This window comes from Lycorma delicatula, chromosome 8, assembly GCF_047948215.1.
Source record: "Lycorma delicatula isolate Av1 chromosome 8, ASM4794821v1, whole genome shotgun sequence".
NCBI classification, from domain to species: Eukaryota; Metazoa; Arthropoda; class Insecta; order Hemiptera; family Fulgoridae; genus Lycorma; species Lycorma delicatula.
In genome coordinates, this window is record NC_134462.1 from 9225364 (window position 1) to 9244104 (window position 18741).

At 29.6% G+C, this 18741-nt stretch overlaps 1 protein-coding gene across 4 annotated transcripts in view; it reads left to right on the forward strand.

The window, feature by feature from the left end:
- Positions 1-18741, forward strand: part of LOC142328712 (uncharacterized) — a 112629-nt gene that overhangs the window by 58681 nt on the left and 35207 nt on the right. For 3 of the 4 annotated variants that reach the window (XM_075372651.1, XM_075372650.1, XM_075372652.1), the window contains exons 2-3: positions 9638-9679; positions 12349-12495. In XM_075372651.1, the coding sequence (XP_075228766.1) occupies positions 9638-9679; positions 12349-12495 (189 nt within the window). The remainder of the gene's footprint in view (positions 1-9637; positions 9680-12348; positions 12496-18741) is intronic. The other variant, XM_075372654.1, reaches the window with a different exon arrangement.

The window sequence follows — 18741 nt, forward strand, 5'->3', positions numbered from 1 at the left end:
AACAATTTAAATTCATTGAAATTTAATATACGTTTTTTCAATATTTCAACATTTTATCAAGTCATTGAGTAACATGTAATTATATTTTAAACGTTGTTAGTTACGTATTATTTTTTAATGCAAATGGGCAATTTAAAAGGATTTATCTTAATTAAATTCGATTAAATTATAAAATAAGAGTTAATATTTTGATCTTTAGAAGATTTTGTAGACAGAAATTGATTTATTTATATTTTTAAATTTTATTTTACACTGTTCGATGTTTGATATAGGGAAATGAGAAGGGAAAATATTTTCTGAATAAAAAAAATTTACGAATTGTTCGAGTTATCGAAGTTTTATTATATATTACAGTAAAATTTAGCGCTTTAAAATTATGAAATATGTCCAAATTTCTTAACGAAAATTTTATACATCACGAATAGAAAAAAACATCTTAATTTCATTTCATTTTTATGAAAAAATGGTTATTTAAGATATTCCGAATTAGTTAATTATAAGGAGAAAAGGCAGAAAAAATTTGAGAAGATAAAGATTATACGTATAAAGATAATTAAAATATATAACAGATAATGAAGATATATCAAAATGTTAATATTAGAAGATTACATTCCTATTACATAGAGAGAAACTCATCCAGTTTGTCATCAGTTATAACAAATAAGTCCATTTGGTTTTATTTGTGCACATTCATACGAATTATTTTTATATTCGATGAATCACTTTATATTTTTTTAATAAACTTATTGTTTACGTTGTTTTATGTTGTTTGATCGAATCGGATAAACCGCATGATTTTTGTAATCCACCATCGCGTGCGCCTTGTGACAGTTATAAATGAAACATTATCGCATGTATCTTTCCGGTTAATTGACACATCCTTCGTGATAGCTGTACCGTAAAAGTTATTTTCAATGGTAAATTATGATCATATCATATAATAAAACGATTGAATACGCGAAAACTCAACCGTTTCTTAACTCACGCGCTCGTTCGTGTTTCAATATCCTCAAGGAAATCGTATTAATTGACAGTTACTTTAATACAAAGGTAACATTAGACGATATGAATTCACAGAAACAACGATAAAAACTACATTTTCATAAATCTGACTACCTTACCTTACACAACTGTCAGATTTTAGAAATCATAACTTTTAAATGCTCTCGTACCCAGTTTCTAATTACAAGAACATCACGAAAGTCGACGCCACAAAATACCCGCACAAGAAAAATAATATCATATCTAGTGAACGCTAGCAACACTAGACTCGCAACACAAAATAAGTAAAATAACAAAACAAAAAATTCGTTAGACAACACGATCAAATGTGATGACACTTTTAAATTATTAAAAACTATAAATAAAAGTTCATTCTTCGATGAACTTTGATAACATTAGTAGGCCACTAACACGAATGTTTAGATTACGTGTCAAGCGTGCGTACAACAATGTGTTTAAGTTTCACGACCCAGTTAGAGCATTGGAGCGTTACTATCTTTTATATACTTGGAGGGTGGACTTTGACTGTTTCAGTACCAAAGTACGGAACCCACCGGGTTGGTCTAGTGGTGAACGTGTCTTCCCAAATCAGCTGATTTGGCAGTCGAGAGTTCCAGCGTTCAAGTCCTAGTAAAGCCAGTTATTTTTACACGGATTTGAATACTAGATCGTGGTTATCGGTGTTCTTTGCTGGTTGGATTTCAATTAACCACACATCTCAGGAATAGTCGAACTGAGACTGTACAAGACTACACTTCATTTACACTCATACATATCATCCTCATTCATCCTCTGAAGTATTATCTGAACGGTAATTACCGGAGGCTAAACAGGAAAAGGAAAGGATAAAAGTTCATAAGTACAAGATCCACGCGGTTGGGCGGGGACAAGATTGGGGCGGGAAGGGGCCAGCGTCACGTGACCAAAATACTGCAATCCTATTGGTTCGTCGAGGGTAAGCGAACTTTGACCTCGGGATAACCTTGATCTTTATGACGTCACGGGTCAAAGCTCAAAGCTCGGGGTAATATCTACACTACTAATTTTTAAATACACTACGCTAGTTACTTTTTAAATCCTCATGATTATCTTCTTATAATTTTTTAATTTACGCATAATTATCTCGTTTGTTTAACTACTTCTTTTGACTTATATGCTCTTTTATGTTCATAAACTTTTAAATTGTTATAGAATTTTCTATAAAATTTTTACTTTTTCCTCTTTTACTTTTACTTTTATCTCTTAATAAGCTAATGGTATCACTTAACTTTATTTCTAACTATAACAACCGAAACTAAAAACAGAACTAATAAAATAATCAAACGCTAAATATTTAGTATTTTAAACTTGACGGAATTCTTAGAGTACATACTTGGAACCTGTAAAATATGAAGTTTTCATTAATAAACGAACATGCAAGTATTTCCCGTTCCAAGTGTGCAAGTTTGGCATGTCTATTATACATTACGTTTGTGAGTGATTAAGTACTTTTGAAATGTATTTCAAATGAGCGTCAGTAATTACGCGACATTCCAAGAACGCTTTCCAAATATTCGTGTTAGTGGCCGGCCAGTTATCGTTATTAATAGAACATCTTACAAAGAATTGATGATTCGCAGAAATTTTGCAGGTTTCCAGTTCTACATAAGCTTTATTTATTCGGGCCAAAAAATCAGCTGTGTCCCTTCTTGTGTATCTGTAGTTGTTACATCTATTGACTGCCAGACTATAACATGTTATTAAATAGAATCCGACCAACACAATGGTAAAAAAGCATAGTACCCAAGAACCGTTAGCCTAAAAATATAACGGGTTCATCCGGGCATCAAACTGTAACTTCCCGCATTGGGACCTAGCTCTTTAACATCTTCACCATTTTGATCACCTTGTTTAAAATATAAGGAAACCCCCTTTATTAAGTAATCAAACAATATATTTAATCTAGGTTATCATTGTTCTTACAATATGTCGTTTATCTTAAATTTACCGTATTTGTAAATCGTATATTGTTTAATCATGTTGAAACCGGTTTTATTACGAGCTACATGTAAAAGATTTTGTTGTGATATTATACAGGTGTACAGGTGTGTATATTACACATACTTTTTTTTTAATGCACTATAGTGGGAAGTAATCAAAACAGTAAAGCATCTGGTGTAGGTTAATGACCCACCCATAAGTAACATACTAACAGAAAAAAATTGAAAAAACATCTGATGAAATGGAAATTTCAAATGTTAGTATAAATCAACCTACAGCTATACAAAATTTCTAATATTTTCAAGGAATAAGTTTTCTATGTTACTTTGAAAACTGTAAACAAAACCTCAAATGAAAGTTTAAACAACAAAATATTCACTTATAAACACAGAAACCCAGACACATATTTATTTTTAAATTATTGCGATTGCCACTAAATACGTCAATGGAGAGATTGGACCCATAGTAATCTACAAATATTTAAAAAAAAATCTGATATGGACACCACATGGCTTCCTTGTACGCCTATTAAATTACATAAACACAGTTTTTTTTATGAAAAGTACATAAAATTTTATTTCGTTAACATCTTCTGATATTTTTTAATATTTTTTTTACTTCTTTGTACGAAGTAAAGGAAGTATTGTGATCGCGAAAAATTTCGGTTTTCAGATTTCAACAAAAATATCCATTTTGACCATCCCTGAATCCATTTTTACTAGTTTCGGCGTGACGTCTGTAGGTACATGTTTCGCATAACTCAAAAACTTATTTTCATCGGTTCCAGAGTTATAGCCAAATAAAATTTTAATTAATGAAATATTTGGATCATACAAGGAGAGGGAACAAACTTCATTTGGCTCGAATCAAATTTCATCTCCTTTTTTTTCTTTTAACTTTTTTTTTTAATTTAAGAATATTGATTTATTAATAATTATTAACCTCTGACTGTAAAAATATTTTACGATAAATAATAATTCAATAACAATAAAGAAAAATATGAAAAAATATCAGAAGTTATTAATGAAATAAAATTTCATGTACTTTTCATTTTAAAAAAAATGTGTAATGTAATTTAATAGGCGTACAATGAAGTCATGTAGTGTCCACATCAGATTTTTTTTATTGTTATTATTGGATTATTAGTTACTATAATTTTTTTTACGATCAGAGGTTAATAATTATTAATAAATCAATATATTTAAATTAAAAAAAGAGTTAAAAAAAGGAGATGAAGTCGGATTTGAACCGATGTGCCTTCCCCTTATAAGACCAAATATTACATTAATTAAAATTTTATTTGGCTGTAACTCTGGAACCGATGAAAATAAATACCACTTATATATCGTTGAAAAGCTCTCAATGAGGGCTTAATATTGCAGTTAAGAAAAAGTCCAAAATCCACTTTTTTTGGACATTTTTGGATACTTTTGGTTCAGTCGTTTGCAATCAAAAGGGGAGGTGCACAATAAATGTTACAACAGTTCTAAAGCCAAAATTTCAACATCATATGGCTAATCGTTGTTTATTTATGCAAGATACATACGTACGTACATACACACATGTATACTTACGTACAGACGTCCCGCCGAAACTAGTAAAAATGGATTCAGGGATGGTCAAAATGGATATTTCCGTTGAAATCTGGAAACCGAAATTTTTCCCAATTACAATGCTTCGTACAAGGAAGTAAAACTATGTAAAAATAAAAAATTTAATTTAAAATAATGTAAAAATAAACATTTACAGGATCACAAAAAAACTACGGATTCAATCTTTGAAATCACCTCATAGAAGCAGATCAAACATTCATATTAACTACAGTATGCAAATTTTAAATATAGTACATAAAAGTTAAGATTTCAATACGCTTGAAAATATGAAAATTTACGCACTAAATAAATTTCACAAAAGAACAAACAGAACATAGATAGAATTTTTTTCTATTTATGTACTGAAAGCGGTCGGTCTCCTTATACTTCTTGACAGCCGCCATTACAAATAGTGCTACCAGTAACTCCAGAGAAGAAGGTTTTGATTATTAGCTCTGAAAGATCCTTTGAAAGTACAATTTATATAATTTTGATAATTATAAAAACAAATATATAACGGATATACAAATTAGCTTTCAGTATAAAGCGTAAAACAAAACAAACCCATTTTTATTTGTTTGTTTATTTTAGCAACCAATTACAATTATTTATAAAAATTAATTTTATAGCATATGGGTAACGCCAAATCTGACCGGGATTTGAAGCCAAAATCTTCCCGGGTGGAAGTCAGAAATTTTACCGCTTCGGTGACAATCTGCGGAGTTTCATTCACAAAATTTCAGAATAAAAGATTGTGAAATGAAAAATCATTCAATTAATTGATGATGTGTTTTATTCAACTGAATTTTATTTTATTAAATTATATGTATTATAATTTGTTTTTAGTTAATATTAAACATATGATCATCACCTGGTGTTCTAACTGGCGGCAGGCCCCTTACGCCACCGCTATCTCCATAAATTCTATTTCAAGACTTCCTTCGTCTCCTTGTAGTTTCCAATCTTTACCTCATCTATTAAACTTTTCCTTCTTCTCCTCGCTTCCTTCCTCCTTCTAGTTACTTTTCGACGCAGCTGACAAGATTCCACTTTCTCTAACTATATGTCCTAATCGGTTTCCTTTTCCTTTCTGTACTTCCCGGATAAGTACTCTTTAATCCTGTTCATTATTTCCTTATTCCTCACTTTATCTGTCCACTTTACTTTTTCCATTCTTTTCCATAACCGCATTTCAGAAGCCTCCAAGTCCATTTTCCTCTTCCTTATCATTCCTCTTTCACTTCCATACAAGACACTCCATAAATAGCACTTGGTTAACTCCTTCCTCCTTCCTTAACTCGGTCCAAACTTTTACAACATAGTAATTTCCCTTCTGCTGTTATATCCGATACTCTCGTTAGACGACATTACGTTATTTAGAATTCAAAATTCAATAAAACATTGATTTTTTTTTGTCTTCAGTCATTTGACTGGTTTGATGGAGCTCTCCAAGATTCCCTATCTAGTGCTAGTCGTTTAATTTCAGTATACCTCCTACATCTTACATCCCTAACAATTTGTTTTACATATTCCAAACGTGGCCTGCCTACACAATTTTTTCCTTCTACCTGTCCTTCCAATATTAAAGCGACTATTCCAGGATGCCTTAGTATGTCGCCTATAAGTCTGTCTCTTCTTTTAACTATATTTTTCCAAATGCTTCTTTCTTCATCTATTTGCCGCAATACCTCTTCATTTGTCACTTTATAAACCCGTCTGATTTTTAACATTCTCCTATAGCACCGCATTTCAAAAGCTTCTAATCTTTTCTTCTCAGATACTCCGATCGTCCAAGTTTCACTTCCATATAAAGCGACACTCCAAACATACACTTTCAAAAATCATTTCCTGACATTTAAATTAATTTTTGATGTAAACAAATTATATTTCTTACTGAAGGCTCGTTTAGCTTGTGCTATTCGGCATTTTATATCGCTCCTGCTTCGTCCATCTTTAGTAATTCTACTTCCCAAATAACAAAATTCTTCTACCTCCTTAATCTTTTCTCCTCCTATTTTCACATTCAGCGATCCATCTTTGTTATTTCTACTACATTTCATTACTTTTGTTTTGTTCTTGTTTATTTTCACGCGATAGTTCTTGCGTAGGACTTCATCTATGCCGTTCATTGTTTCTTCTAAATCCTTTTTACTTTCGGCTAGAATTACTATATCATCAGCAAATCGTAGCATCTTTATCTTTTCACCTTGTACTGTTACTCCGAATCTAAATTGTTCTTTAACATCATTAACTGCTAGTTCCATGTAAAGATTAAAAAGTAACGGAGATAGGGAACATCCTTGTCGGACTCCCTTTCTTATGTTCTTAAATTATTACTGTTGCTGTTTGGCTCCTGTACATGTTAGCAATTGTTCTTCTATCTCTGTATTTGAACCCTAATTTTTTTTAAATGCTGAACATTTTATTCCAGTCTAGGTTATCGAATGCCTTATCTAGGTCTATAAACGCCAAGTATGTCGGTTTGTTTTTCTTTAATCTTCCTTCTACTATTAATCTGAGGCCTAAAATTGCTTCCCTTGTCCCTATACTTTTCCTGAAACCAAATTGGTCTTCTCCCAACACTTCTTCCACTCTCCTCTCAATTCTTCTGTATAGAATTCTAGTAAGATTTTTGATGCACGACTAGTTAACCTATTGTTCTGTATTCTTCACATTTATCTGCCCCTGCTTTCTTTGGTATCATTACTATAACACTTTTTTTGAAGTCTGACGGAAATTCCCCTTTTTCATAAATATTACACACTAGTTTGTATAATCTATCAATCGCTTCCTCACCTGCACTGCGCAGTAATTCTACAGGTATTCCGTCTATTCCAGGAGCCTTTCTGCCATTTAAATCTTTTAATGCTCTCTTAAATTCAGATCTCAGTATTGTTTCTCCCATTTCATCCTCCTCAACTTCCTCTTCTTCCTCTATAACACCATTTTCTACTTCATTTCCTCCGTATAACTCTTCAATATATTCCACCCATCTATCGACATCGATAGAAAAAATAATTCAATCTGGCTCAGTGTTTCTCAAGCATTAAGAAAAAAGGTACGTAAAGTCCACGGCTCTGATTTTGGAACTGTTGTAACAAATGTTCTGTTCGGGTATGAGTGAAATGTCCTTTAACTCACTTAAATGCTCAGACTGGCACATCCCGATAATTTAAAATCATATATATAACAAACTAAAACTATTTATTCACATGTCGGTTATGTTTATTTTTTTACGGTTGCCGATTCCTTGTTGTATTTAAGACATATTATACATATACCCCGCTGACCACGGCAGCAATGTTTTTACTAACCTTATCTTGTAGTGAAACGGTTTGTTTAAGTCAGTTACAGTTATAAATAAAATAAATCAATCATAAATAGAAATAGACACGTATATTTCGACTTATATAAAAATATTGCTCGATGATTGTTATTTAAACGTTTTTCCACATTTTTATCGAGGGTGACAGCGTCACTACTGGCAAGTACAACTTGACTTGAGAGACGGCAATTCTACCTCTATAATCTTTAAAATAGGGTTTTTCGACACGTACCGTACCTTCAAATTCATCATTTTACTAGATAAATAAAAATTATTTTAAGAATCATGATTAAAAATGTAATCAATCGCATCCACAGTTTTTTCTATTAGCATTCTTGTGTTTTTTATCGGAACTAATCACAGTTCCACAGTAACTACTCTAAACATATTCAGACTTCTGAAGTGGTCCGACCGAGATTAGCTGATACTGATCGGTCAAGAACACTCAACAAATTTTCAATAAATTTAACATGCATATTTAAATTTCAATGAAATTGACGTATATTTAGAGATTTTTGAGTTTCAAAATTGTATACATAGGCATATACTCGTATATAAATAAAACACATCCCGTCAAGTATTTTCATGATTTAATATTTATAATGAACACTTTTCACGAATACAATCACGCTTTTTCAAAACAGAAATTTGTCTCCGAATTTATTTTCAAAATTATTTTTTTTTTTTTTTACAAAAAAGATTATTTAGGAGCATAACTTTATCTACATGAAACTCTATCGACAATTCCAACTTCAGCTCTATACAAAAAATAAAATCAAACCAATTCTGTCAAGCTTAAAGTTTCATTCGATCATTTTCCTACTACAGGAAGTTTCTTTTATATTTCAATTTAAGAAATTTTTTTCTACATATAACGTTACGCCTAAACATATGTATGTTGAGCTATCGTTTTTTGCAAACCATTTACATACTAGATCTCAGAGAAACAGGTCTGATGAACAAAATGTATCCCACTTTATTTTTAAATAGTATTCTTAATAGTGTTTCGTATTTTACTGAATTCATCTTGCAGAATTCAGTGTAGGATAAAAACAATATGTCTCGTATTAAAATAGGATCGTTATAGAAAAAATGGAATCGATCAAGTAACCCGCAACGTTACTCGATTTATTTCCAATTGAAAACACATGGCACTTTGACCATACTTGATCGGTTTGCTGAAAGAGATGTTTTGGGAGATGAATGGGGTGCTCTTATATCTATCCAGACAATCGCCTGATTTTCAAAATTCAAACGAGGTATTTGCTAGTATAATACAAAATCACAATGGAACCAGATCAGAACAAAAAGAGCTGGTTTTTTTCAGCAGTTGTGTTTTTTTAATATTTAACTCTATATTATTGATTTGTCTTTTACAAATAACGGTATTAAGTTAAATTAAACATTTACAGTAAATCCTACTTTTATTGTATTCCTTTCATCATAGTGTAACACCTACTGATGCTGGGAAATGAATCTTCAGTCGGTAAGCGATTTTATTGACTAAGGACAATTATAAAATACAATTTTAAAAATTAACGTGGACTTAGTTTATTGTAACAAAAAATTTTGAAATTTATTTCATACCGGATTATTTTGCTCAGTCATCTTTTCACATAAGTTGCATTTATTTATTGAAATAAAAATGATGTTTAATTTGCAACTTCCACTACTTTTACTTGATGTACTTTTTGCTTTTGTTTGCTTTTTTTATTCTCTAATAATTTTTCTTTTATAGATTACCGGAATTCACTACTTGATGCAGACAGAGAAACTAGAGGTAATGATAATTTTTACTTTTATTTTTGAATATGTTTACTCTTTCATAGTATGTTTACTACAAGGTAATTACTGACTGTTTAAATAAACATGAACCAATACATCTGGTAAAAATTCTTTTAAAAAGATTACTAGAATAAATGATAAATTATACATGAATGTAAAGCAGTTATCCTACATTGATTGTATCTTGTACAATCAATTTGAAAATAATCTATAATTATAAATTTGTTAAATGAAAAATAAGCTAAGTGTAATAAATAATGAGTATTTTAGACCTACTTCATAATGTTTTCACTTTTATAAACATCATTGGTGACTGGTGCTGTTGCTCACACTCTGGTGTCAATCTGAGTTACTGTTAGTGTCTTTTTTCAGTTATACATACAAAAATTCAATGATTCACATATGAGTTATGTATGTGTATGTGTATATATATATTGAACACAGTCGGAGGAGTACTGGTTTTGAATTGTTTGTTAATCTAAATTATGATGATTATATATGATTAGTCTAACTGAAAATGAAACTGCCAGTAATGACACCAACTGTTGCCAAGGTAAGAAAAGCAGCACCAATCACTGAAAATAGTCACAAGAACAATTATAAAATGAAGTAGTATAGTATTTATTTACTTTGTTATTTAAAAATTTCAACATTTTTAAGTTTTTATAGAATCATTTATAATATATCTAAATATATATATAATTTATTTAAATATATATGTAATATATTTATAATTTATCTAAAGATATTTTAATATGTAGTTACAGCAAATATAATGTCATTTATTGGCATTTTTTTAATAACATTTATAACAAATGTCCCCCACCATTTTCTATATACTGTTCTAGTCTGTCCCAGAGATTTCACATCGTTGATTGCACCATGTTGTCTGGGATTGCTCTGATTGCTTCTGGGTCCGATTGAGTTTATTAATGCCAGGTCTACTGATGGACACTAGATTTAACATACTTCCAGAGAAAATAGTCACAGACTGGTCTGGAGAACGTGCCAGCCATTCAACATCTCCTTTGGAAATCATGTGGCCTGAAAACATCTGTCAAATCACAACCGTAAATCCTCTTGACAGTGTAAGCTGCTGCTCTATCCTGCTGGAATTATGCCAACCATATTCAAGTTGATCCCACAATGAAGTAGTTCAAGAGCAAGGAAATTTTGTAACATCATCGTGCACCAATCAGAATTGACTGTTAACACATACCTTTCTCTTCAAAGTAACAACAGCCTATCATTCCAAAACTTGCCTGACCACACAGAAAGTTATACATGGACTTTGAAGAGAACGCATATGAAGCTGCTTAAGATTTACATCAAATTAGTAACAAAAATTTTGTTGTTCATTGCACCTGATAAATGAAAACGTGCTTCATCACTTATTACCAGGATATTTCATCGGTAAACAAGTTAATAAAATTTGCACAAAATGTCACCCAATTCACTTTGTCATGCTCACTTAGATCATGCACCACCATCGTTTTATACTGATAAAAATTCAAATCACTGTGTAGATTCTTCTGACAATGCTATGGGATTAATGAAGGACTGCAGTGTGCTTTCTGGTTGAATATTGAGGACTCCTCATAATTGCCTGTTTGACTCTGTCAGTATTTGGAGACGTTCTCACAGAGTTCATATGAATCTGGTGGCTTATTTTTAGTTGCAAAAGCAGTAATTTGGAAATTTCTTATCGAATACTTTATCGCACCATGATGAGAATGAAATATTGAAGTGCTGATGCAATAATAATTGTTATGGAATCACAACTGAATTATTTTTAAAATAAATTTCTCCTACAATGCACGGTATGCAGCAGTCCAGTGCTAAATGTTACTGAAATGGCATCTGGTGTCCAAAGTCACAGCCATTTTAATTATCACCTACACAGGAGGGTTGCCCACTTATTTTGCTTTAAAAATTGTCAGGTTCGTATGTCTCACTCTATAGAAAGGCTCACAAATACCATTTAAACTTTTAATTTAATTCAATAAAAAGTAGTGAAGATTATTCCAGACAGTATTTATATTATTGGATGAATTTTCCATTTTTTTTTTTTTTTTAATTTAGATCTAAGTAAAAAGTATTCAATATTTGTTTTTAAACCACTCTAGTTCTTTATTAAATTTATTATATAGATATAAGGAGTAATGAGAATTTTGCTCTTGCCTTAGGGTAATGTTGTGCTCAACACAATATTATCAACAACTATGAAGCTGCAATATTCTCAGGGCAGATTAGTTACAAGATGTTCTAATAGGCTATTTGATTTATCATTAATTCTAGCGAGCATTCTAATTAAATTTATACCATAACTACCAAAAATATCCCTATATCTAACAGATTTTGCATCATTACATTACCAATTAATATTAATATCCCTCTGTATTAAAAATTATTTATTTTAATGTCATGTGTTTTTAAAATAAATATTATATGTTAATGTTAAGTGTAAGAATTACAAACTATTAATTTTAATTTTTTTTATAAATTAATTATTTTAAATTGCAGTATTGATAATGTACATCTATCTATATAAATAATTTTCAGTTTTTATTATTTATTTTTTTATAGGACTTTCAATATATCATAATAAGATGCCGGCATTTGATGTTTAGGGTGTGTTTTGGGTTAAATAAAGTTTTGTTTCAGAACTGCTTATTCGAGAGTTATTGCTGAATCGATTTGGACGATTATTACTACAGCAGCAGCAACCATTATTCACATACAAGTTTCCTGCTCCTCAGGCCGATGAAACATTCGCTGTATCTCCCTCAGATCCTCGATATTATCTTCCTAGTATGTAAATAAAGTGAACCTTATCCTTTTTTTACAATCATCACACACGCATGCCTGGTCCTTATGGTGTTCTTTTTATTTTCTTTATTTATTTTAAATTACTTTGCATCATATTGTTTTCCCCCTTATTTATTTTTTTTTAATATTATCTTTTTTTTTATCAGTAACTGCTAATCTTATATGAAAATGAAGCATTATTTCTATATTCAATAACAAACTTCATCAATATATCTCCTTGAATTTTTTTTATAAAAACACAACCATAAACTGTATTTAAATACAATACCTCTATTACTAAGTTAATTCAATTAATTTTAAACTTGAATTGTTCATTCAGATATGAAATTTTAAAGTTAATTTTCTCCATTTGTTTTGTTTTTCATATTTTAAACAGAAGAGAGATGAGCCCCCAACTCTGATTTCATCCATTTTCATTCATATTTATTATTGTGGTGTATTGTTAAACAGTATGGTGAAATTTGTCCCAGAAATGTAGCCCATGATTAGTAAATTAGTCAGCATAGACATGAAACTGAACACCATCAAATTAGCAATTTTCGTTTGCAAGTCAGGGAGGATTTAAATTCAGAAGAAAGTGAGTTTACAATGCATATGTATGATGAATTTTATTGAAGGTTACATTTCTATAGGAACAAGTAATATGTTCTTTTAGAAGATATTATTAAAGTACTCCTGTATAAATATTTTGATTAGTTTCTTCAATTTGGTACTTTATTACAGATTGGATGGTATAATGTTAACTTAAATGAATTTAAAAAAACACGACAGCTCTTTTCCTATGTTACATACAATTTTGTTCATTTAATTTTTTTTACTGACTTAATTTCTGTTGTAATCATTTTTTCTTTAATTTCCCATTGGCTTTTATAATATTTAGATGTTGTTTATGTAGTTACATATTTGTGGTTTTTGTTTAATATGTCTATAAAATATTACAATTTGCTCCTGATGCAGTTCAGTCCTAGTAATCAATTACAAAAAATTGGCAGTTTTAGATGAATGGGTTTTTGGATTACTAATCATTTACAAATACTATGCTTTGTTTCTGTATTTTGAGATATTAGCATGTTAATGAAATAAAGTGAAATTCTAACATTAGAATAAATATGGTATTGTTACTGTTACCTAAAAAATCATAGCTTATTCAAAATATTGTATTCCATTACATTGTGTAAAAATTAATTAATGCAATTCAAACATACAATGAAATAAAAGTCACTAAAAGATAACTTTTCACTACAGGATTTTTTTAAATTAATATATTATTTGTCAAAGCTTAGAAAGTTCAGTAGATGGGCAAGAATGGATTGTGACTGCCTTCTTGTTACCTATGTTGTTCTGTCATGGTACACCATTCACTCCCCTTTACCATTAGCAGTGTCAACACTGCTTCAGAACCCCAGATATAACTACTAGGAACATCTATATATTTACACTTCCTAATCTTTGACGAATAATATTAAGCTAGACCCTAAAATAAGCATTAGAAATGAACTTAGGTCATAAAATTAATTATAAAACTTTTATCCCTAAATTTTTCCTTAACTTTTTTTAACTAAACATCTTTTAAACAGATTATTATAGACTTGTAAAAAGTAAGAAAATTTTGTTTTCTTTGGCTTATTACCTTTTCAGTAGCCCTTTATTTCTGTTAATAGCTTAACTTGGTATGTCATTTTATGTTAGCTATTCAATATAGATGGTAATAGTGAAATCACATATTGTGTAAAACTGAAATTATAATTTGTTTCACAGCTGGCTTTCTTACTTGTTCATCACTATCTTCCATTTCAAGTTCATTATCTTTTATACCCTTCAAACTGAAAATTTGTTTACCATTTGGTATTAGTTTTGTTTTTTGAACTGTCTACTCTCACACAATATTAAAATTTTTCTGAATAATTTTATTAACAAATTGCTTTAGTATCCTTAGATTTATGTGTTTGCTTTTATTATTCTTCAATTTCCAAAAATCGCTTTACATCAGTCAATAACTAAAACATATTTAAATTTGAAAGAAAAGACCAGTGGCTCGATTTACTTCATACTGATTTTACCGAGGCAGTATATAATTATAACATATATTTTGTTTTATATAGTTAAAACTGCATCTGAATCATAATGAGAATTTTTTGGGGTTTTACATTATTACACATCAAAATATTTATCTGTTACAATAATAACTTAGTGAAAAGTATTTTGCTAGTTTAATACTTAAAAAATCATTTTAGATTATTGGGATTGTTCTTTATATTTGGATCACAGGGAATGAACTGCATTATTATTCTTATTTTGGTTAAAACTATGAATTAAAACATTATAGATTATATGGACTCACCTTAGGGGAAGAAATTTTCTTTATAAAAAAAAAATAATAAAAATAAATAAAGAAATACAACAGAAGAGTAATGGGTTAAGATAGGGAAATCACTGCATCACAAGTTGATAACTTTTCTTATTTAGATTTTAGTGGTGAAGGATGGAAGGTGGAAAATATATCAAAAAGAGAACTTTCAAGCAGAAAAAACCTAATATTATCAAACCTAAATTTATGAATTAGTATTTAAATATTTTTCAGAGTGTAGCAGTTCATTACATCAAAACATAAATGACAGAAAAATTGAAAGCAAAAATATAGGCATTTGAAAATTTAGTATAAGAAAATACTGAAAATAAATTATATTATTTCAGTCTCAGATTTTTTTGTTTTTTTTTTGTTTTAACCTCCGGGACCACCGTTAGGTATTGCTCTATAGAAAACTAGTTACCTATGAAAGTTCCAAAATTTTGTGGGTGAACCATGTTGTATTTAATAATTTTTAAACGTTATTACATTTTTTCGCTGTTCAAATTAAATTCAAGTAAAGTATGATAAAATGCTGAGATGCAGCTCCAGGCAGCTCATTCAGCTCCACCCACGCTATAAAAGCTGGTGCTGCACTAGAATAAGACAGTCAGTCTCTTCTCATCATTCAAAGATTCAAATTGTGTTTGTTAATGTGAATTACAATATCCAGATTATAATAAATATAATTTAACTGAAATAAGGCTTTTTATCTATGTATATGAACCAGCAAATAATTTAATATTTAAAATAATTAAACCTAACCGAGGTACTTCACCAAGGCAGCAATTATTTCAACAAAAATAAAGTAAGATTTCATTTTACTTTATTAAATCTTAAAATAAAGTCAAGACCCATTTTTAACTGATTTTTTTTTTTCAAAAATCATAATTTAAGCCACACTGCTGTATGTTCTGTGAAATATAACTGTAAAAGATTTTAAAACTTCATTATAGTATTATGCAAACAAACTGATTTTTTAATTAATGTTCATATTATTTAATGTTTACTTTCATACCAATTATTTTAGATAAGCTAACTGATTGTCTATTATTAATATTTTACAGAAGTTTTATGTTAATTAAATCTTTATAAAAAAATTAATGAAAGAAATTATAGATAAAATATGTTGTACTTTTATGAACAATAGTACAAACACTACATAATAGCATATAAGAAACATTCCTCCTAGTACTTCTTAGTAACTCATTTAAAGTAGATAATATTGTACAATTTACATAAACTCTTTCCTACTCTTTTTTAAATATAAAAAGAGCTATTCCTTAAAAAGATCTTTCATGGTTGACTGTCAAGGGTCCCCATTAATCTTCTTGAATCCCTATTAAAATTTGTATGACACCTCAGACTACATTCCAAATTAATAAACATGATAAAACTGACCCTCACAAACACTAAGTCATAAGTGAAATTCAGACGAGCTCTCGGAATCATTTGAGATCAAAACAGGACTATGCCAAAGTGATGGACTCTTACTGCTACTATTCAACTGCACTCTGAAAATGATTATGAGGGAATGGCTCAAAAAATGCCCTCAAAAATAAAAATAGGCCAAAAAATCAAAACAAACTACCTTGGTTTCACCAACAACATGGCACTGCTAGCAAACAACATTGATGAAGCTAAAACACAGATATTAGAACTTCAAAACAATGCAAATTAAATTGGCCTTAAAATATCATTTGAAAAATCAGAAATTACCGTACAATCAGAACCAATACAATTAAAAAGAATTAAACATAAATGGTAATTGTGTCAAAATAGTAACCCAATTTAAAAACCTCAGATAAATAACAAACAACCTAAATGAAAAAACCTCAATCCAAACAAGAACAAACAAACCAGCTAAAGCAAAAAAAATTAGCCTGGTACACCTACAGTAAAAATGTCTATCCATAAACCCAAAAATAAGACACTACAACACAGTTATAAAACCAGAATCCACATATGCAGCAGAAACATTCTTCCACTAGAATGAACAATCAAAGACTGACAGCTCCAGAAAATCAAAAGAAGAACTGGAAGAACCTGCATCAACAAAAAATACCACAAAGATAGGCAGTGGTGGATCATGACCAATAAAGTCATGTACAAAGACTCGTCACTGATACCATGTGTAAGAGGAAACTAGGATTCTGTGGACACATCATAAGGATGCAAGATTTGAGACTTCTGAAACAGCTGGTACAGTACAATCTTGACTCTAAATACACCAAGACAGGATGCAGATGTATCAGAGAAACAAGAAAGGATCTGAAGGAAATTGGTATCATCAGAAGACACCACAGATAAGATAAAATTAAACAAAAAAAATCAAGGACAAAAACACTCAGTTCACACTCACAAGAAAGAAACTCACAACATGAATATTTTCCACACAAGAAAGGGCACAGAGATTGGAACATATGAAAAAGTACTGGGAGGACAGCAAGGCCTGAACAGTCTCATCAAAAATGCTTGGATAATGGCCTGACTAGTGATCCTATGTGGTCATAAAAGATGAGGAAAAGAATGGGCTATTGTTAAGAAAATCAGATGTACAAATTATTTGATGCACTTTTCTCTGTACAAATTTGTGTGAGTTCAGTGCAATTTTTACCAATCAATAAACAGGTTATCCACCCAGTAAACAATGTTTATTGTTTTATCCACTTACTCACTTAAAAAAAATTACGTTTTATTTTATTCGCATTAGTTTATTTTTTCTGGTTTTGGGGGAGATGATTATTAGGTTACTTAAACTGTTTCAAATACATAAATAATAAACTTTAATAAGTAAGTAATACACTTAGTCTACTATTCCACCCAATAAAACTAATATATACAAGTGCAGGTGTTTATTTCTCAGATAAGATGGTAAACTACACATATGGTCTTTGCAATCAAATGATTTTTTGCCATAATGTTTAAATTATTAAAGGTTAGAAAGGAATAATGTTTATAAAATCACAAACATAAAAAGATGTTTACTAATTATACAGACAAAAAAGAAAAGACTTCAAACTTAGTTTCAGAATTATGTTCTTATTTGTATAAAGTATAGTTATAGTTTAGGAACTATATTTGTCATTCCCACTTACCAAATTAATTCATTAAAATAAGATTAAAACGAAAACATAATTATCATTCTGAATTGCCATGTTAAAACATTACCAGTGAAAATAACAAAAGAGGCATTGAAATATAGTCATAACCAGTGATTTATTACATTTAAGGGAACTTAAAAGCTTTTGAACAAGATTTAAAAAACTATGTTTGCATATTTATTTGTTTGGTTTTATTCTTCATTATATTTAATTAACTATGTGAAGATAATTTAGAATATTCATGAAAATTAATTTTTGAATTTTTACATATAAAGTAAGCTAAATCTTAATTAATACTTTCAAAAATTATCAAATAAATTAGTTTAGAAGTAGTTGTACATACACAAATCACAAATGAAAACATGAGGCCTACTGAACTTCTACATGCATATTGTTTTTGAAAATAGAATATTAAAGCAAAAATATAATTTACTTTTTTTGTAGTATGTTAATAATAAAAAAATTTAGAATTTTTTTAATTTCTTAATCTACAGGTATTAAAATTTCACCATCATTTGATCTTTGTTTCAAAACATAATACTCTTTATGGTCTAAACCTAATTCTTGAATGTTACCTGATATTTTGTTTTTCTTTTAAATACTTATTAGACCTCATAATATTTTCTTTTAAAATGTTCATTAAGTATACTGTTGCATTTTTATGTAATATTTTTTGTTGATGATTTAAAAAAATTAGTAATTTAAGTATTTACATAGTTGCATTATAAACATTTATATTGTAAGTTATATTTCACCACTATGATCACATATAAAAAG